This window comes from Podarcis pityusensis (assembly GCF_964106645.2).
Source record: "Podarcis pityusensis genome assembly, chromosome: 12".
NCBI classification, from domain to species: domain Eukaryota; kingdom Metazoa; phylum Chordata; class Lepidosauria; order Squamata; family Lacertidae; genus Podarcis; species Podarcis pityusensis.
The window spans coordinates 38742161-38763320 of NC_138037.1; the positions used below are offsets into that span (position 1 = coordinate 38742161).

Sequence of the window (21160 nt, forward strand, 5' to 3'; positions counted from 1 at the left end):
CCTGGCAAGGGCCTTCATTCTTACTACCCCTGGGTGTGTCTCGTGTAGGGCTGTGAGGACCCTTTTGCAGAGGGGCTGGGGAACAACAACCCTGCTTCCCCATAACAGGCACCCCTTGTGGGCCAACAGTTCGTGTTTGCGGGTTGTATAGCCGGCGAATTCTATTGTATAGCCGGCGAATTCCACACCCAGTCCAGGACCCGGGAGATGACCCTACCTTTCTTGGAATGGTGTGCAACTTCTTGTGCCTGAATGGGGCGGTCGGGAAGCAGCTCCAGGCTCATAACCTCTTGTGCAGGTGCTGGGTCAGGGCCTGTTTCCGGTAGTGGTAGCCTGCTGAGGGCGTCCGCATGGCCCATCGCCTTCCCAGGGCGGTGAATCAGTGCGTACTGGTAGCTGGCAAGGAAAATTGACCATCTGAGGACGCAAGGAGACAGCACTTGGGGGGTCTGCTTTTCAGGGGCAAACAAGCCAAGCAACGGCTTGTGGTCAGTCACCACGGTGAAGGGCCGCCCGTACAAGAAATCATGGAATTTTTTTACTCCCTTCACGATTGCCAGACCCTCCTTGTCGATTTGCGAGTAGTTCTGCTCGGTTGCGTTGAGTGTCTGGGAAAAGTATGCCACCGGTACCTCTCTTCCATCCGGAAGTTGGTGTCCCAGGACAGCACCGATGCCATAGGGCGAGGCGTCGCATGTTAGCACCACCGGCAGCTTCTCGTTGAAGTGTGCCAAGACGGAGTTTGAGACAAGCAAGTCCTTGACTGCCTGGAATGCGGCCTCCTGGCGCTGGCCCCACACCCAAGGGGCCCGCTTGTCCAGGAGTCTGTGTAGGGGCTCCGCTACCACCGCCTTGTGGGGAAGGAAGGAATGGTAAAAGTTCAATAGTCCCAAGAAGGCCTGGAGTTCAGTCTTGCTCTTGGGCGCTGGGGCATCACAAATGGCCCGTACCTTGTCCCCAGTCGGGTGGACCCCTTCTGCGTCCACCATAAATCCCAGAAAGTCCACCTGAGGCACTCCTAGTAGACATTTTTCCCGCTTCACCTTGAGACCTGCCGTCTGGAAATGGTGCAGAACGGTGCGGAGGCAGTCCTCAAACTCCTCTGGTGTGGACCCGGCAATCAACACATCATCGAAGAAGGGGGTGACGCCAGGAATCCCTTTAAGGAGAGAGTCCATTAGATTCTGGAATATGCCTGGTGCCAACCTGACACCGAATTGCAGCTGCTTTACCCTGAACGCTCCTCTGTGCGTCACAATCGTCTGTGCCTCTGCTGTGGCCTCATCTACTGGCAGCTGTTGATATGCTTGGGCCAAGTCCAGCTTGCCAAAAATTTTCGACCCAGCCAGGGTGGCAAGGACATGGCTGACCACTGGCACTGGGTATGCATGGGCCGTGAGGGCCTTGTTTATGGTATATTTGTAGTCTGCGCAGATGCAGACCGAACCATTAGGCTTGACGGGTGTGACGATTGGGGTTTCCCAGGGGGCATTAGGCACCGGCTCCAGCACTCCTTGCTCCACGAGTCGGTCCAATTCCTCGTCTATACGGGGTTTCAGGGCGAACGGGACCCGGCGGGCCTTGAGCCTGACCAGTCGTACTGCGGGGTCAAGCTGTAAAGCAATGTGGGGGGCATACACTGTCCCAATTTCCAATCGAAAACTCCCGGAAATTCCTTGCATATGGCGTCCACGTCCACTTGTAAGCTAGTGTGGTTCACCCCGGTGACGGCTAGCCCCAGTGGTCCAAACCATGCCAATCCCAGTAAGCTAATGTAGGGGCCCTTGACCACAAGCAAGTCCAGTTGCCGCATCCGCCCTCGGTATTGCACCCTGAAGGTCCCCACCCCCACTGTGGGGACCTTACGTTTCTGGAAGTCCCGGAGGGTGAATGGGGCCGGCCTGAGTTTGGGACCCCCAGTAGGACACAGTTTCCTTAAGGTCCTTGCCGAGATTATGGATAGAGTTGAACCCGTGTCAAGCTCCATGCGGCATGGGGGCCCCCTCTATCTGTACCTCTACATAAATTTTCTCTACGTTGGGGTGGGGCAACTGGTATACCTGGCAGTCCGTGAGCTCCGTCGAGTTGCCTTGGTGCGTTGGGCCCCGGGACCTGGGGCTCTTGGATTGGTCATTTGATGCCTGGTGTCAGGTGGGCCGAGCCCGACACGCTGAAGAATATCGCCCTCTTCTTGGCGTCTTCTTCGTCAGTGACCCCTTTGGCTTCTAGGAGGAAGGTGAAACGGGAGGCGTACGCTTCCCACTCTCCAGGATGCTGGGTTGAACGGCGAGAAGCTGCTGTCGGTTGCCATTCTGAGTTCCTTGTGTCCCGGAGCTGAAGCCTAGATACACGGTGCGAGGCAGCGTTGCGGCAGGTGGCGGTGCTGCGATGCTGTGTGTGGCAGTCAGCTCAGCGGGATCCCATCCTCGTCGCCAGTGAAATATACTCAGAGTCGCAAAGTGATTTTATGCTCTTTACTCAGCTCATAGTGGTGAGGAGGAATGAATGAAAGTCCCCTCAAAGTATCTGCTTTATATACATTATTTACACAATGGGCTGCACATGATTGGCTAATTCCGGAATTCTACTGTAAGCCAATCAGGTTGTGGATTCGCTTCTATCTGGAGTATGATTGGGTGGTTCCTGCCAACCAATCATACTGCTGCATTGTTCTAGGACCAATCAGACTGCTGCATTCTGAATCCTATTGTTCTAGGACCAATCAGACTGCTGCAGTTTGGATCCTATTCAACTCAGTACATAACAGTTTCCCAATATTTGGGGGTTTCCTCAGGCATGCCAAATATTTGCGTGGATTTTTTTTTTTTTTTTTAAGGAAAGGAAAAGAAAGCTCAAAACAGCCTGACAATAACTGAGGTTATCAGAAGGCAACGGAGGTTGAGAGTTTGTTAGAAAAAGAAGAGAAAGTTGCCTTAATTTTTAAAAAGTGCAAATTCACAGTTGGAAGGAACATCAACGGTCACCTGCTTCAGTCCCTTGCCAATGAAGGTAATCCCCTGCAGAAGCATCCCTGGAAGAAACCCAGAGTCTGCTTAAAAACCCATAAAAAAGAAAAGCCCACCACTTTCCAAGACAGCTTAGTAAATTTGGTTGAAATCTCCTTTCTTGAAATGTGAAGGTACAGTGGTACTTAATTCGTTCCAGAGGTCCGTTCTTAACCTGAAACTGTTCTTAACCTGAAGCACCACTTTAGCTAATGGGGCCTCCTGCTGCTGCTGCGCCTCCAGAGCACGATTTCTGTTCTCATCTTGAAGCAAAGTTCTTAACCCGAGGGAATATTTCTGGGTTAGCAGAGTCTGTAATCTGAAGCGTATGTAACCTGAAGCGTCTGTAACCTGAGGTACCACTGTAATATTTACTATTTAGTAAAACACCATACCAGGGTGTTCGAACCCTGAGTTCACAGTCAGTAAAAAAGACTTCAGAGTATGCTGCCACAAAAAGGGCACTAGCCCACCAAAACACAGGCTGATATTCTTTGTTTTCTGTTTACCCTTAATTCAAACCAATGAACTAACAGTAAGAAATCCACAAACTTAAATCCACAAGCGAATAGTAAAGAGCACAAGCAACACGGACACAACCCCCCCACATACATTAAGCAGATTAGAAACATTACCACCTGACCCCACCCCCACTCACCATGCCCCCCTCCACCTCTTTCCCCCTTTTCTTCCTAACGTAACACTAATGTCTCAACGAATGAAACTGATCTGTAGAAAATGTAACTTGAAAAGAGAGGCATTGGACATACTTTTGTAAACCAAGAAATCTTTAATTAAAAAATTAGGTTAAAATAAAAATAGAAATCCACAAACTCCATAGGTGCTGTTTCCCTGGGGCCCTGGGTACCCAAGCACCCACAAAATTCCCCATGAAGGGTCTGGGCACCCATAAATTTCAGCACCAGGGCCATGTATGGCACCCATGATCCCAGGCACCCACGGTCGTGGGGCCAAGCTGGCACTCCTAACAAACTCTGGGTGGCTTTGGCAGAGACAGTCATTATTTGGGGTCATTACTCACACAACTCTCCCTGAAGTTCTGCGGAATACGTAGAGGGCTTGGGAAGCTATGAGATCTATTTTCTCACTGCTTAACATGAAGATGGACTTCCTTTGCCCCTATTATGTGAATGTGATAGAATTTGGGAGAAATTTAGGTTGAACAATTCTTTCAAATATTCATGTTTTAATTCATATACAGTCGTACCTCGGGTTACAGACGCTTCAGGTTACAGACTCCACTAACCCAGAAATAGTACCTCGGGTTAAGAACTTTGCTTCAGGTTGAGAACATAAATAGTGCAGCAGCGGCGCAGCGGCAACGGGAGGCCCCATTAGCTAAAGTGGTGCTTCTGGTTAAGAACAGTTTCAAGTTAAGAAAAGACCTCCAGAACAAATTAAGTTCTTAACCCAAGGTACCACTGTACATGGCAGCAAAGGAGGAGGAAATGGTTTAAAGAGGAACTTGACTTCCTGTTGTATTACTGAAGACACTCAACTCTCTAAAACCAAATACACCAGTGCTTGGTCTGTACAACTTGCATTCAATGAATAAAACAGATCCTGCAAAATGCCAATGTGATGTAACTTTCAAAACCGTTAACAACTTCAAAAAGTGATGTCCATGTGAATAAACATATATATTCTGATACCATTACTCAAAACGGCTTCATTAAAAGCGTTTTATTTGGGGAAAATCTGCTAAGACTACAATCTGAGTAATTCTGTAAAGCAGTTTCAGGCTTCATAACTGTTTGCACTGCGACTTGAAAAATGGCTTCCGATACTGCGAAACACAGGGTGGACAGGAAGCGCAAGTGTCTCCGTAGTGCCAGAAATAGAACTATACCTTCCTCCAGGATAAAAGGTAAAAGTTGTATTTCAGATGATACAAAGAAGTGCAGGGAACAGGAAGGGCACGGCATTTGTACTTCCTGTCTCCACCACGTTCTCTAATGAACAAAGCTGCTTGAAAGGAGCTATGTGTAAATGCTAGTATGTACTCTTCTATTAGTGACTCTAATTCTACTACCTTACTGCTCGTGTAAGAGAAGTGTGTTTAAAATTGATGCATATTTCATACACAAGGGAAGAGCCAGAGCACAGTGGTAGAACATATGTGTGATGGGACGATGAGCTGCTTGTGTGTAAAATCCTAGTCCCTCAGAGTTTGGTCAAGTTTGCAAACCTCTGTCTGTAACGGAGCCCCTTAAACATGGCTCCGTCAGTCGCTGGCAGATTCCGACAGTGGTTGCTTTCGGAATCGCTTCCAACATAAAAGCTCCTTAACGGAAACACGTCTTCTGGACTCTCTGCGTGACAGTTTCCGGCGAGGAGTGGGTGTCCCTACAGGAGGTCCTGAAACCTCCCCACTGTTTTCGCTGGAAGTGTCTCTGAGCCATCCCTCCAGCTCCCTTTCCCTCAGCTCAGCTCCTCTCCCCCTACTGGTTCCCTCTTCAGCTGCTGAGTCTCTCCCAACCTGTGTGAGCCCTTTCACTTCCCTTCCTTCCGATGGCAGTTCCCTGACATCCACCTCCCCTCCAGGGCCCCCTTCATCCCCTCTCGCCCCCTCCTCTACGGGCGGTGAGGAGGCAAAACCCCGGAATGAACTTCCTTCATCTTCCGATGTCCCGAACACTTCTCTCCACCTGTTGCGGTTCCTGGTCTCGAAGTACTCCTCCTCCTCAGAGTCCATCTCCCCTTCCCCTTCCGATTCCGAGAATCCTTCCAACTCCTCCTCCTCATCGGTGGTCCCAAAGTATTCCCTCCGGAACCTCTCCACAGGCTGAGGTTTCCTTGGGAACCTTTGATGGAACGTTTCTATCAATACCTCGTCATTGATATCTTCTGACTCCGGTTCTCCTTCCCACGCTACCAAATACTCCACCTGATCCCCCTTCCATCTGGCGTCGAGGATTTCTGCCACATGGCTGCTGCATTCCCTTTCTTCTATGACCGGTCCCCGAGTGGCCATCCCTTCTCGTCCCCCCTCATACGGTGACAGTAACGACCTGTGAAATACTGGGTGCAGTTTCATGTGGTTGGGTAACCGGAGCCTGAAAGCCACTGGGTTGACCTGTTGAATGACCTCAAAGGGACCCAATCTCCTGGGTCTTAATTTCTTACAACCTCCTTTGAACGGCAACCCTTGGGTTGACAGCCACACCCTATCTCCCACCCTTATGGTTTCACCTTCCCTTCGGTTCTTGTCTGCCTGCCTCTTGTATTCTTCCTTCGCCCTTTCTAAGTTGAGTTGGAGCTGACGATGGATTGCTTCCATTTCTTCTACAAAATGCTCGGCTGCCGGGACACCCCATCTCTCCCCTTCTCCCCCTGGGAAAGCCCTGGGATGACACCCATAATTAGCCAAGAAGGGGCTCATCCCTGTGGACACATTCTCGGCATTGTTGTAGGCAAATTCCGCCAGCGCCAACTTTTCTACCCAGTCATTCTCTCTGTCATTGACATAACACCTCAGGTATTGCTGGAGGACCCCGTTTGCTCTTTCCGCCTGCCCGTTGGTTTCAGGGTGCCTGGCAGTCGAAAAGTTGACCTCCACCTGCAGTAAGCTCATGAGCTTCCTCCAGAACCTGGAAGTAAATTGTTTTCCTCGGTCTGAGACCACCCTCAATGGCACCCCGTGCAACCTAAAAATGTGTTCTACAAATAACTTCGCTGTCTCTTCCGCCGTGACTGCATGCGAGCAGGCTACAAAGTGGCACATCTTTGTTAGTAGGTCTACCACCACCATGATGGCTGTTTTCCCCTTGGACTTCGGCAGATCAGTCATAAAATCTATCGACACTGCCTCCCAAGGTCGTTCTGGGGTTGGTAAGGGTTCTAATAGCCCCGCCGGTGCCCGCCTCTCCCCTTTGGCTCGCTGGCATTGCTCACACCCTCTTACATACTCCCGTACATCTTCCCTCACCTTAGGCCACCAAAATTCCCTGGTGACCAACCACATGGTTTTGTGTTGTCCAAAATGCCCCGCCGTGGGGCTGTCGTGCAACTGCTTGAGTACCCTCCCCCTTAAGTCTCCTTCAGGGATATACAGTGCCCCTTTGTAATACAAAGCTCCATTTCTTTCCTCGAAACCCCCTGGTTCCTCTCCCTCACCCCTAAGACCTCTGAGCTTATTCTGGGCGTATTCATCATTCTCTGTTTCCTCTACCAGTTCTCTTTGTCCCACCAATGCCGCCCCACACACCCAGCGGTCCTCTGGAATGACATGTCTCTCTTCGGGTGCTCCCTCCCCCTCCAAATATTCAGGTTTGCGTGAGAGAGCGTCCGCCCTAATGTTCTCTGGGCCTGGCACGTAACAAATCTCAAAGTTAAATTTGGAGAACTCCTGGGCCCATCTCACTTGCCGTTGGTTGAGCACTCGTGCCGTCCTCCAATACTCTAGGTTCTTGTGGTCAGTGCACACTTGCACCTTATGTTGTGCGCCAATTAGCAGGTGCCTCCATCTCCGGAACGCCTCATGAATGGCTAGTAGTTCTCGGTCATACACCGTGTAGTTCCTCTCGGATTTGTTCAGCTTTCGCGAAAAAAAGGCACACGGTCTCCACTCTGACTCCTCCTTCCCTGGCTGCAGAAGCACCGCCCCAATAGCTCTGTCTGATGCGTCAGTTTCCACTCTCATCGGTTTTTGTAAATCCACATGCAGGAGTTGTTGTTCCGAGGCGAAGGCCCTTTTTAGTTCCTCAAATGCTCGCTCCGCCTCCTCAGTCCAAACGAACTTCTTCTTACTGCTGAGACAGTCCGTAATGGGCGCCGTCAGGTGGGCAAAGTTTCGGATGAACTTACGATAGAAGTTCCCAAATCCTAGGAACCTCTGCACATCCTTCCTTGTTTTGGGTGTTTTCCATTCCAGCACCGCCTGGACCTTGCCGGGATCCATGGCCAATCCCTTGTCTGACAGGCGATACCCCAGGAATTCCACCTCCTTGGTATGAAACTGACACTTCTCCAGTTTCACCCACAGCTGGTTGGCTTGCAGCCTGCTCAACACTTCTCTGACGTCTCTCACATGCTGCTCCTCATTCTCAGAATACACCAACACGTCGTCTAAGAAGGCCACACAATTCTTGTAAAGCAAAGGCCCCAGGACATGGTTCATAAACGATTGAAAGCACGCGGAGCCTCCTTGTAGGCCGAAGGGCATAACTAAATATTCAAATGCCCCCAAAGGGGTGAACATGGTGGTTTTCCATTCATCCCCCTTCCTTATTCGTATCAGGTTGTACGCCCCCCTTAGGTCCAGTTTAGTAAAAATCTTTCCCTTCCTGACCCTTGTCAAAATGTCGTCAATCCTGGGCATAGGGAAAGCCACTGGTTCTGACACTGCATTTAAGGCCCTGAAGTCACACACAAGCCTCGGCTTGTTCGTGTTTTTTTTATCCACAAAAAACACTGGGCTGCCCCCCAAACTTCTGCACCAATCCTGGTACCTTTCTGACGAGCTGGGTGTCTTTCCCCTTTTTGTCTGCATCCTGAGCCCTCCTCTCCTCAAGCCTCGCCGTCTGCAGCGCTAGCTGGACCTCCAACACCCGGTACCTTTCTTCCAGGCTTGGACCCGCTCCAGCTCCTGCTTCTCCGGTTCCGGCTGGGTTGCTCATGATGCCTTCTCCTGCACAAGCTGCTCACGAAGACTGTCGGAATGCTGTGATGGGACGATGAGCTGCTTGTGTGTAAAATCCTAGTCCCTCAGAGTTTGGTCAAGTTTGCAAACCTCTGTCTGTAACGGAGCCCCTTAAACATGGCTCCGTCAGTCGCTGGCAGATTCCGACAGTGGTTGCTTTCGGAATCGCTTCCAACATAAAAGCTCCTTAACGGAAACACGTCTTCTGGACTCTCTGCGTGACAGTTTCCGGCGAGGAGTGGGTGTCCCTACAGGAGGTCCTGAAACCTCCCCACTGTTTTCGCTGGAAGTGTCTCTGAGCCATCCCTCCAGCTCCCTTTCCCTCAGCTCAGCTCCTCTCCCCCTACTGGTTCCCTCTTCAGCTGCTGAGTCTCTCCCAACCTGTGTGAGCCCTTTCACTTCCCTTCCTTCCGATGGCAGTTCCCTGACAATATGTTTTGCATGCAAAAGGTCCTAGGTTCAATCCCTGGCATCTTCAAATAGAGCGGAAATCCCATCAGAAAATCTGGAGAGCTGCTGCCTGTCAGTGTGGACAATACTGAAGTAGATGGACCATTGTTACAATTCAATATGAAACAGCTTCCCTTGTCTGCATGCTTAAAAAGATTAGCTTCGTAGCAGCCTGACAAAAAATACACAAACATATTTTAAAACTAGTTGTAAGAATCAGTATATAGGTGGCAACCATTTAGGTGCATCCAATTGTCACGCAATTGCTGATGTCTGGAGCCAGAAAGGGGCAGGAGGGAGGCATAACGTGGGCATGGCATAAGGGGCGGAGGTGCTTGTGCATGCTCCACTGAAGCATGTGGGGGCTGGGAACGAAACTCTCATGCAAAATGGTCGCTGCCTCTGTGCGTGTGTGTATGTGTGTATATATGGGACACGGGTGGCGCTGTGGGTTAAACCACAGAGCCTAGGACTTGCCGATCAGAAGTCAGCGGTTCAAATCCCCATGACGGAGTGAGCTCCCATTGCTTGGTCCCTGCTCCTGCCAACCTAGCAGTTCGAAAGCACATCAAAGTACAAGTAGATAAATAGGTACCACTCCGGCGGGAAGGTAAACGGCGTTTCCGTGCACCGCTCTGGTTCACCAGAAGCAGCTTAGTCATGCTGGCCACATGACCCGGAAGCTGTACGCCAGCTCCCTCGGCCAATAAAGCGAGATGAGCGCCGCAACCCCAGAGTCGGTCACGACTGGACCAAATGGTCAGGGGTCCCTTTACATTTTTATGTGTGTATATACATGTTGCATCCAGTGTGAGTCCTAGTGAATTAAGTAGTACTCTGTGTAGGACTTAGCTGGATACAGCCCATGTATGTGTGAAACATCTGTCTTCTGTTACTCAAATCTTGGCCACATCCAGACGAGGCCCCTGTAAGACTCTTTACACAGATCTACCATTGAATACACATCAGTAGCTTCAATTGGTATTCCTATTTTATCCATCTAAAAACTCAACTCAATAAGGAAGTTTAGAATAAGTCAGGAGTATGGAATCTGGTCTTCTAGATGCTGTTGAACTACAGTTCCCATCACCGCCAGCCAGCATGGCCAATGGAAAGGGAGTTGTAATCCAGCAACATCCGGAGGGCCAAAGGTTCCCCATCCCTGTATTAAGGAATACTAACTTGCTCAAGGTCATTTATAAAGCTTGAAAAAGAATTTAAACTTAAGTCTTCCCTATCCAAATCTAACACTATATACAGTGGTACCTCGGGTTACATAAGCTTCAGGTTACATACTCTGCTAACCCAGATATATTACCTCGGGTTAAGAACTTTGCTTCAGGATGGGAACAGAAATCGTGCAGCAGCGGCGCAGCAGCAGCAGCAGGAGGCCCCATTAGCTAAAGTGGTGCTTCAGGTTAAGAACAGTTTCAGGTTAAGAACAGACCTCCAGAACGAATTAAGTTCTTAACCCGAGGTACCACTGTACATCAGAGTTGGGGAACCTCTGGCACTCCCAGATGTTATTGAACTACAACTCCTGAAAGATGGCCATCATTGTCAGTGAGCTGAAAACATGAGATCTACAAGAGATCAGACTCACTTTGAATGGCAGCCACCGAAAGAAGAACTACACCTTTTTCTGGCAAGGAGGGCAGCCAAAACCATGTATTCACAGCATAGGTTTTGCAGTGCGGCTGGGAGAGCACAGAAAGAAGAAACGTCATGGTGCACCTGCATCACTCCATCCAGACACCTTCATCTGCCCCAGCTGCAACAAAACATGTCTCTCCTGTTTCGGTATCTACAACCACAGCAGACATTGTAATTCTCCAATGGACTGACTTCATGCTTAAATGCACACTCTCCCACTGTCTCCCGAGACAGACAATTGCCAACCCACAACAACTCCTGTCATCCCTGTCCATTGGCTATGCTTATAGGTGCTGATGGAGTTGTAGTTCAGCAACATCTGGAGGGCTGGACGTTCCTTACACCCGATCTATATCCTCATACTGCCCTATGCACTCTTCTTGGACACTACACAATGAGCTATAGCATCCTATAATTCCGGTGGCCTGTGGTGAACCATATGAGACCAAATAGGTTTATGTCAGGCAAACCAGAATTAGACTGAAAAGGACAAAAATAGCAATTAACACTGAATTTCAAGAAGTTCCAACTAAAAAAACGTAAAAGCTTCTGCTAAAGGGAAATTTAGTGATATAATGCAAAAGAAGGTCAGTCCTTCAATGACTTTTATTTAAATTGTTCTGGCACAAGGTAAACATGATGCCGTATTTTTTACTCTATAAGACTCACTTTTTCCCTCCTAAAAAGGGAAATGTGTGTGCGTCTTATGGAGCAAATGCAGGCTGCGCAGCTATCACAGAAGCCAGAACAGCAAGAGAGATTGCTGCTTTCACTGCGCAGCGATCCCTCTTGCTGTTCTGGCTTCTGAGATTCAGAATATTTTTTTCTTGTTTTCCTCCTCTAAAAACTAGGTGCGTCTTGTGGTCTGGTGCATCTAATAGAGCGAAAAATACGATAATTCACAGAACAAGGTATGTTGAACCGTTATGAGGGCAATTATGTGATAATCAGAAAACAAGATGTCTGACCAAGTTGGTCATAATGCCTTTCTGAAGCTCCTCAGGACGTTTTTTTTGAGCCTGCTTCATTCTCTCTCTCTCTCTCTCTCTTTCTCTCTCTCTCTCTCTCTCTCTGTGTGTGTGTGTACACATATAGCCCTCATTTTCTTATTCTGGCCACTTTACTAGAACTGAAAGACGCTTGTAGAGAAACATGCTTTGTAATAAGCTGTCACCCGCTAGCAATTCCTCTTCTGTAAGGGGTTTTCCTGAAAGTGTAAATCAGTGTGAATCAGTTCTGTCATGTGAGAATCACTGTGAACAAGCAGTCCCGAGATTAAACCTCACATCTGCTGCCTCTTCATAGCCATCTCAAAAATCCCCATCATCATTCTGAAATCACCCTTTATAATGCATCTCATAATTAGAGCACTCCTTACAATGCAACCCAGCCTCTGATCATGGCCTTTTCTGCACATTACATGCATGGTTATGTGCTATTTCTAGATGCCTGGGAAGCAACAGAGGCATAAGGTGATAATGAACCAGTTCTGGTGCCACCCTTTGCAGCTTCTTCTCTGCAAAAGAGTGTGAGAGAGTAGATAATCACATCTTTCCACCTAAAAGCATCTTTGGACTGTCCTTAGTTCATGCACTTGCATTTGATTTCTCCTACTTCCATAACTCTAATGGTCAAAGGACAAATGATGATGAATGTGTCATTAGAAACTATACTGGCTTATAAAATTTAACAATAGGCAGCGGGGGTTGGGGTGGGATGATTTTCATCAGGTCTGAAGAATGTGGAGTGGTTTCACTCTTCCCACCATCAAAGCCACAGTGAAAATCACCTACTCCCAAGCTGCTATTAGTCTTAAAGTTCCCAGTGGCACCTATAATTAATAATAGTAGGTGTGGGGTGCAATTTTATTTTTTTCAGAATTGAAGGTGAGGAAGGAACAGTGAAATTTCTCCTCCTGGCTGCTGCAGTCCGGGGGGGGGGGAATCGGTGGGGGTGGGCATACCAATTATTATCTTTTTTAAAAGTTGATGTGGTTTCTAATGACACATTTAGTTGCAAACAGTCGTTTTCTATCTTTCTTCCTTTTTTTTGCAGAGGAAATACTGCAGCATAGAGTGATATCCTGCAGAATCTCAGCACCATCTCCCTGCCCCCACCTCAAAGCAGTAAACACAATTAAGAACATTATTTAACAGTTACAAAATTCAAAGGCAAAATTTTTTGCTAATTAATAATTGGAATATTATTCAAATCATTCAACTATCAGAATGTTTTTCACAAATGTAATTCTGTGGGTTCATTAACTTTTCAGCAATGTAGCTTGAGTTTGAGGAATGACTGGCAGGTGCAAGAGGGGAAAGTGCTTGAGGTGGAAGGCTGTAAAATTTTGTGGAACCTCTGGAGGGAATGCTCATGGTACCCTGTCTGAAAAACACTCCCCTAAAATACTGACATCATGATACTACATCTGAAACACAGATTGAAACTCTAGAATATTTAAGTGCTGTAGGGTACGAATGGGAAGCATAAAATATGCCAGGGGGAAATGTCACTTGCTAAGCATGTTATTTGAGGTGCCTTTTTGCTCAATTAAATAAGTGCAGAAATAAAACCACACAGTTTTTGTTATGATTATTTTCTTTTTTAAAAAACACAAAAATCCCTTCTTAGCCTCTATAGTAAGAGAGTTTGCATATACTCATATTCTGGGATGCCCACAATCACCGCAACGTAACAGAAACTAAATGTGTTCAGCTGTAAAGACTGCTTAAAAACTTCTTAGGAATATATTTTAGCTCACAATTGAACACTGAAACATTAAAAGTGAATAGCACTTCGTTCAGCTAGAAGGCAAACAATCCCATGGTCAGTATTGTCTAAGAGAAGCGTCATTAACCTGTGTATCAAACAGTGACCCAAAAGCCATTTCAAGTATGTCAAACCCCACCTAAAATCTTTGGGACTTCATCAATGTACTTGCACCTTTCTCTGTTAGTGGACGATATCCCAGAATTGAGCACTATGTTTTATATGACACTTGCCAGTGTATGCAAAAAAACATAACATGTATAGGTACTCTGTATGTGGTGACCTGTAGTGAGAAAGTATGTACCTGCAGTATAAGAAGGAGGAAAACAATAGTTGGGCTTCTGGAGCACATGGTGTCCTTGCACTAAGTGAGGATGAGCTTGGAAGAAACTCATGTTGATCTCTTCCAGGTGGGGTGAGTCTGGGCTCACCTGGGCTGGAGTGCCCAGGCAGGAGGGGATGGACTGGCCAGTACTGAAACACATTTTGCACATCTACTAATTATTGCACTGCATTGTCTAGAGAAGGGGGCAGGTTCATATGCTTAACACCATTTGATCATAAGAAAAGAGCAATATTATCCACCACAACATATATGTCCTGAAAAATAAGCTCACATGAAAGCATGCTACCTATCACACTCAGTAATGGCCCAATTAATAATTCCATCTGATCTCTCACTCTGTATCTGTCTCTCTCCTCACATTTGATCATGGGGGTGGGGGGTGGGGAAAGACTGAGGATTTCTCCTTAGATTCATCAGTATTATTACAATTCACAATGACTGATGAATCGTAAAGTTGTTCCTAACTTAGTACAGTGTGTCATCTGACTGTACCACCTCAGATTTCAGGTAACAGCTCATTTATTTAAAACTGTCCCCATGTGAAAAACATGTATGTATGTATGTTTGTATGTCAAGAGAAAAAGTGTGTTAGCTTTCCATATGGGGCATTCTTTTCATGTGAGGACACTTTCAAAATAATGTGAAATGCAAGGTGTGCAATCACCAGAGATGACTGTATCAAGTCAGTAGCAACACAGTAGAATTGGCATTTATTTCAGTGACATTTTTCCAAGGTGCAAAAATAGAGTTTCGAAGTCTTCAACTGTCAGCTTACAAATAAGCTGCAACAAAAATCAAAATACCAATGCCAGCACATATTAATTCAAGGATTACATTATTATATGCTATACATTGCATATAGTGAATAAAACCATATCAAACAATCCTGATCCCACACTGCATAAAATTCCGGGGGGGGGGGGGGGGAGGCAAAGATGCATGTAGTACTTGTACAAGAGAATAAGGAGAAATCAAACAATTCTGGGTGTGTGGAGAGGACTTAACAGAAACTGTGCTGTGCTCCACAAATAAAGACTAAAAGCTTTTTATCACATCACGCAATTTGTCAGAATTTGTAATCAGGACTGCTGAAAATAGCAGGAAGTCCTAGCTAAATTCTTAGGGCATGCAAGTTCTGCTAATGAATTTGCACTTACAACTGAGCCTCCAGTAATCTTAAGGTTTTTGCATATGCCAGATGAAAATTAGCACTAGCTGCAGCCTCTTCAGCAAAATGTCAAAATTAGACATTTTATTTCCACCTAGCTGTTTGGCTACAAGCAATCCGATTTGTGATAAACTGCTCTGCTTAAAGACTAAAATTGCATGTGCTCTCTTTTGTTTATCAAGCTTCTTATTAACACAGGCAGTTTACCCACCATAGCTACATGTTTTATATTGCACATAACCAAAAAGGTAACAGCTGTCAAACTACATAGCCTCTAGTGTCAAAGTATTGCCCACCTTAGCTTATTCTATTCCCCTCTCTTTTATGATAGTAGACTCTTTACATTTTTGGCATAATAATTCATATTGGAAACAGGTTGCTACAACTACCTCTTCTTCTTTGTTTCTTAATGGAAAACTGCAGCATCTGAGATTTTGATTAGACCACCCCTGTCTCTTGTGCTTACTCCCACATTGATAACACATTGATAACTTCTACCTATGTGGGTTACTGTGGAAACAGGGTTAGCCAGGCAAGCTATACACCTCAGTAGTCTGAGCATACCCTGCACCTTTACTCCCTCTTTCTTCTTTGGCAATCACTCGTAGCCGAGTAAGATCGAGGAAGATGTCTTCCATGAATATGGTGTTAGTGATGTGTCCGTAAGTGACTGTGGAGGCTAATTTTGGATCCACACGTCCTTCCACAGTAGGGACATAGGTTTCCGGGCGGAAGTTGATCACGGTCAGGATCTGCCAAATGCACTGGTGGAGGTAGAGGGGTGCAGGGGGAGCGCACCGCCCCCAGCAGCACGATCTGGGTGGGGTGCCATTGCGGCTGTTCCCCCCACCCGCGCTGGGCGCCACGCCCCCAGGACATACGCCATGCCCCTGTGGGCTACACGCCACAACCCCAGGACACGCGCCAGCCCTGGCCCTGCCTGCTCTTCACCCCCTGATGCCAGAGCATGAAGCTCCGCCACTGGCCAAACGTGCCTTCCTCTTAGCTCGATTCTCCCTTTCGTCCTGAGTTTATGCTTCTTCAAAGTCCATGATGCCTTTGGTAGAGGGTATTTTCCAATTGGAGCACTCACAGGCCGGTGTTTCGCAATTATCCGTGCTTATACTGCATTTATTTTTATTTTTTTACTAGCTATGTTGGAACAACCCACATGGGCTTAAATATTCTGTTACTGGTGTAGAAACAATAGTGGGAGAAGAAGCAGCTACACTCGTGAAAGAACACTGAAAATGGAACACCTTCAGATCCAACGCTCATTTTGTCTCCCCATTCTTACCACTAATTTCACAAAAGGAGTCACTACCAGCAACTGTAAATTTCTTCCCGGTGACTGCATTAGAAGCAGGGTGAGAGGCAATGCATTATCTGCCCATTACAGACTAGAGGTTGGTTTTCTCTCATTGTTCTATGGAGGAGAAAAGCCCCATTTCTGAGCTTGCTTCTGGATCATGGATGGATCTAGACTGATTCTATGTGCTTGACCTTGTTTCGTTCTAGGGCTGTTGTTGTGTTTGGACTGTAAACCTGCCTGCACTGATGAGAGACTTGAATCTACTGGGAAGCATGACATTATGCACATATATAGAAAACCTAGGTTTCTTATAGAAACAATATTCTTTCTTTCTTTACACATTAAATTATTTAGTGTTAAACAAAGTGACCTTTCCTTGCTCCACCTGGAAACAGCACAGGTAGAGGAAAGGCAGAAGCTTCACTCCCTGATGTGGGTGTTGTTGTGGGGTACTCCTATTCTATGGGACGAAATGGAGGTGTGTCTCACCTGCTCTTCTTAGGCCCCCACACCCTCCCAATCAGTTGTGCTTCCATTCACTGCCTGGTGTTGGAATCTGGGCATCTCTTCCCCCCACCCCTCCGGGTCTCCTAGTCCTCTCCTCGCTTTCCTGCCTTGCAGATCTTCCTATGCACCCTCCTTCCTGCAGTCCTGGGACTCCCTTTCATCCGAATGCACAAAGACTGGGTGTGGGAGCTCACCAGATCCAAGAAGAGGTCACCATGCAGAGCTTGGGAGTGACAGGAGTCACTTCACTCCAGCCATGGAAAAGACTTTGGGGGTGGAGAGGGGGAGAAAATAGTATTTCCTTTGTAAAATGATTTCTCCTTCCCACATTAATTTCCTCTCCTCTCTAGGAACTGAGTCAGCTTATTTTTAACCCTTGGAAGGCTAAACTGCAGAGGAGAAAGCTTACACTACACCCATATGGATGGTAGTTTGGCCTAGGGGGCAGCTGGTGTGTGGTCTGCAGCAAGGAGGGGTTACTGACATTTGCCTCCCTGTAATGAAAATAGAAGGGCTGCATTTCAATCAATGTGAAATGCAAGACTGACTTCTCCTCTGCATCCTCCGCCTATGGCCAATTGACTTAAGGGACAAGCAACCACAAATATCATCTAATGACACTAGCCATTTTGGCTTTTTTTACAAATCACATTTACATGGTGAACAATTCTTCTGCTCATCAACTTCACAAAAGCTGAGATATCTCATGTCCTCAAGGTCTGAAGTTTAACCAACTCATGAGGGCTTTTTTTAAAGCTCTGTCTCACTCCTAATCTCCTTTGAACATAGGTTGCATTAAAATGCGCTGCTTATCTGCACTGAAATGAAATCAAAGCAAAACAAAAAAATTCTCTTGATGTGATGTGTCTATATTTAGCAAGAAAATTATTTTATAGGTGTAGTGGGGGTTGAATTCTAATATAATTGCAAATTTTCAACTTCTTTTTAAACAGCACTGCCTATATAATACCACCAGCTATACAGACAATGGAAAAGTGATTATCGAAACCAAATGGTTTTTCTAGATGCATGTTAACAAAATAAAATTATTACACTAAAAGAGGAAAAGTACAGGCCAGCCTCTCAAACTTCTGCCCAGGATTGGTTGTTTCCTGGTGACAGTGTACTGTATTCCAAAATATGAAACACATTTCAGCTTGTTATCCTCAGACACTGCTGCCAAGCTGCAGATGGATCATAAAACACGCAAAACCTGCTAAGCCTATGAAAATACCCAAGGCTTGCACAGCAAATATTAACATGACACTGCTATTATTTCCTGATCTAGGTCAAATCTCAGCAGGAAATCTCATTGTCTATTTTTATTCCCTGCTCACTATCTTGAGCTTTACCTTTCTGTTTTCTTGATCAGTACAGCCCTGAAGATTTGTTCCTGGGGAGTCCTCTCATTCTCATTAGTTGGCTGCACAAAGGGATGGACAGCAGCCAAGATGAAACCCTGCTGGTACAATTCTTGCAGCTGAGCAGGAAGATCACGCAAGGAAGAGAGCCTGATTGCTGATGATCCCAGTAGCTCAGCTGGAACCAAAAAGAGAGAGCCTGATAAATAAACCTGAATTATATTACATAAGCATTATGTTGAGTTTTTAAAAATCTACATTCTTTAGTAACAAAAAGGCACTTCTGCAAAGTAGCTAAATACATACCTGTTGGGTGCATTTGTTTGTTTATGGTATATATTAATGGCAACTCTAACAGCAATAAGAATAAGCCAGCTATTAGTAGCAGTAATGCTAAGCACAAAAGAAAAAAGAAAATACTGTTCTCCTAATTTATGGCTCTAGATGTTATTCTGCAAACAATTCTAAAAATCCACACCAGATCTTTCAAAAGTTTCATTTTTTGCATTTTATTAAAAAGGGCCATTTCATACACGTCCTGTTACAGGAAGTCATACAGCCAACCTTTATTAGGCATCACCTGGGATCCCCAATGCTGCAGAATTACAGTAGTCTTTTAGCTGTGAACACACTGCTACAAAACCATCTCCCCTGTTCTTCCACCCTGCTTAACCAGTATGTGACCAATTACTTGATTCACATCTCCAATATCCAAGGCCTTCTCCATAATAAATTTACTATAGTTTAAACCTCCCTCCCAAAAGGTGCAATGGCTAAGGATGGTGGCCAAAGTAGATGAATTTCACATCTCCAACAGCTATCAGCCAGGATACCTAAATGCTTAAATTACATTCCATTTGGTGCTTTTCTAACCTGCCCTTCATCATAACTGACCTTTAAAGCTATAATCTTTGCATCTCCAGATTTCTTAAACAAAGTTTTAATCACCCTACCAACTTAAGTAAATGTTACTCATAAACTAAGAAGACACCTAAAGCAGCAAAAGCTACAGCTGCAAAGTTCTAGTAAAACAAAGGTTTTAAATACTAAATTCCCCTCATATCCCTTAACAATGTTTGTATTTCAGATTACAATGCAATTATTATTTGGGCAAATGCAGTGTACAATGGGCAAAGCCAAATTCTGGATTTCTGTGTAAACAACAAAACAGTCCCTGAGAGTCCAGAGGCCAGAAGAGCTTCCAATCTAAAGGTGATTCATCAAATACTCCCGTCTGCATTCACACTCACACACACACACACACACACACACACAATCCGTCACCATGTTGATTCCATTTCTCAGTGTTTGCCTCTTTAATTTCCTTCCTGCTCATACTGCTACAGATCGTGATCTTGAGGGAGTTTCAGTGTACCTAGCTACTATTCAACATCAACAAGAATAAGAGCTTACGAAAGGTATGAAGGTTCTTGAAGCAAGCTCTTCTTCTATGTAAAACCCTGAGGAATACAGTCTGTATGAAAGACAGTAGGCTCTTTTTAAAGTATTTTTTTCTCTCCTGCATTTCCCATAAGAATGTATGGCTCTCTCTTTCTGAATAATAAAAGAAGAAGTTATAATAAAAACTAATACATATTCAGAACTAATAATAAGAGGCATAATTTAAATAATAATAGGATAGGTAGCTGCTGCCCTATACTCCTGCCACAGTTTCTCTTAACCTGCAAAAACCATATTCCAAGAATATACAATGGAGCTTCTGATTGAGGAGCACAGGACACAACATCATTATTTCTTTAAATAGAGAGGGGAAAACTGAAGAAATGCATATACTGAAGAATAATACAACTCACAGTTCTGTCACAGCATACAAATGAAGTAAAATTCATAACAAAATCCACTAAGTTATGGAATGCATGTGCTGTAAGATATAAGTAACCAAGCTGCCTGTCAAAACAGACTGACCCTGTGCCAAGCATACAAAACAAATTCGGAGGTGGGTGTTGAAAACTTTAATTGCTTTTTTATTTTATTTTTATTCTTTAAAAAAACAACCTTTCTTCCTTTTTTAGCACTCTGCTCAGGATTTTATTCAATTGTGTCTTTGTCTTAGTGGAAAGCATTCTGTTCATGCAAGGTGTGGCACCCAATTTTCACAGGCCTGTTCTTCCTATTTAACAACCCCCCCCCCCCAAAAAAAAAAAAACACCAACCCTGCTTCTGACAGTTAGGGGGTGGCGGCTCTGAAACAGCGAACTGTAGATAGGCACAATCAGCAGAAGATAGGTTTTCTCTCTGATGATACAGTAGTACACCCAACTGTTGGCACCATTGATTACCCAAAGTCAATAGAAGCGTTAGCCGTAACTGCTAGGCCTAAACACTGCATTAAGGATACATGGGCTGTATCACAGAATCACAGGTATCATCCCATCTCAGCTGCCCCATGTCTAGTCTTCTAGGAGTAAAATAATTAAACCCTGTTTCTGAACTTGGGCAGTCTATGCACAGACAACCGAAAGGACGGGTGAGTCAAGCAAGACAGAAAAGTCTCTTGTCAGTTCCAGTCATTTCATGCCCTTTTCATAACCCTGGGCTGGTGAAGGAGGGTCTGACCAGGTATTTGTCAAGAACTGATACAGGTTAGACTGGACTCTGTGGAAGCACATGGCCAACATACACTTTGCTTCAGTCCAGGACAATTCAACCATCCGTTTTAGGTTTTGGCTTGGATTCAAACTCTTCTCCAGTAAATGGCCGCTTACCCAGTCCTGGGGAGGACGGTTGTTGTGACCCGTTGCGGCAGGCCCCAGGCCCAGGGAGGCATCACTGGACTGGGTGGAATCCTTTTAGCCTAATATCAGGTGGGGGTAAAGTGGTGCATCACACCCACCTCAAAAACAGATGTGATCACAGGGTACCACAGTAAAGGGGTATAGTTGGAAGGCTCTATTCAAAAGCCAAGG

At 45.8% G+C, this 21160-nt stretch overlaps 1 protein-coding gene across 4 annotated transcripts in view; it reads right to left on the reverse strand.

The window, feature by feature from the left end:
* The window catches only part of RFTN1 (raftlin, lipid raft linker 1), a 114520-nt gene that overhangs the window by 61479 nt on the left and 31881 nt on the right, over positions 1 to 21160 (reverse strand). For all 4 annotated transcript variants that reach the window (XM_080974803.1, XM_080974802.1, XM_080974805.1 and 1 more), the window contains exon 3: positions 18225 to 18411. In XM_080974803.1, coding sequence (XP_080830929.1) covers positions 18225 to 18411 — 187 coding nt within the window. The remainder of the gene's footprint in view (positions 1 to 18224; positions 18412 to 21160) is intronic.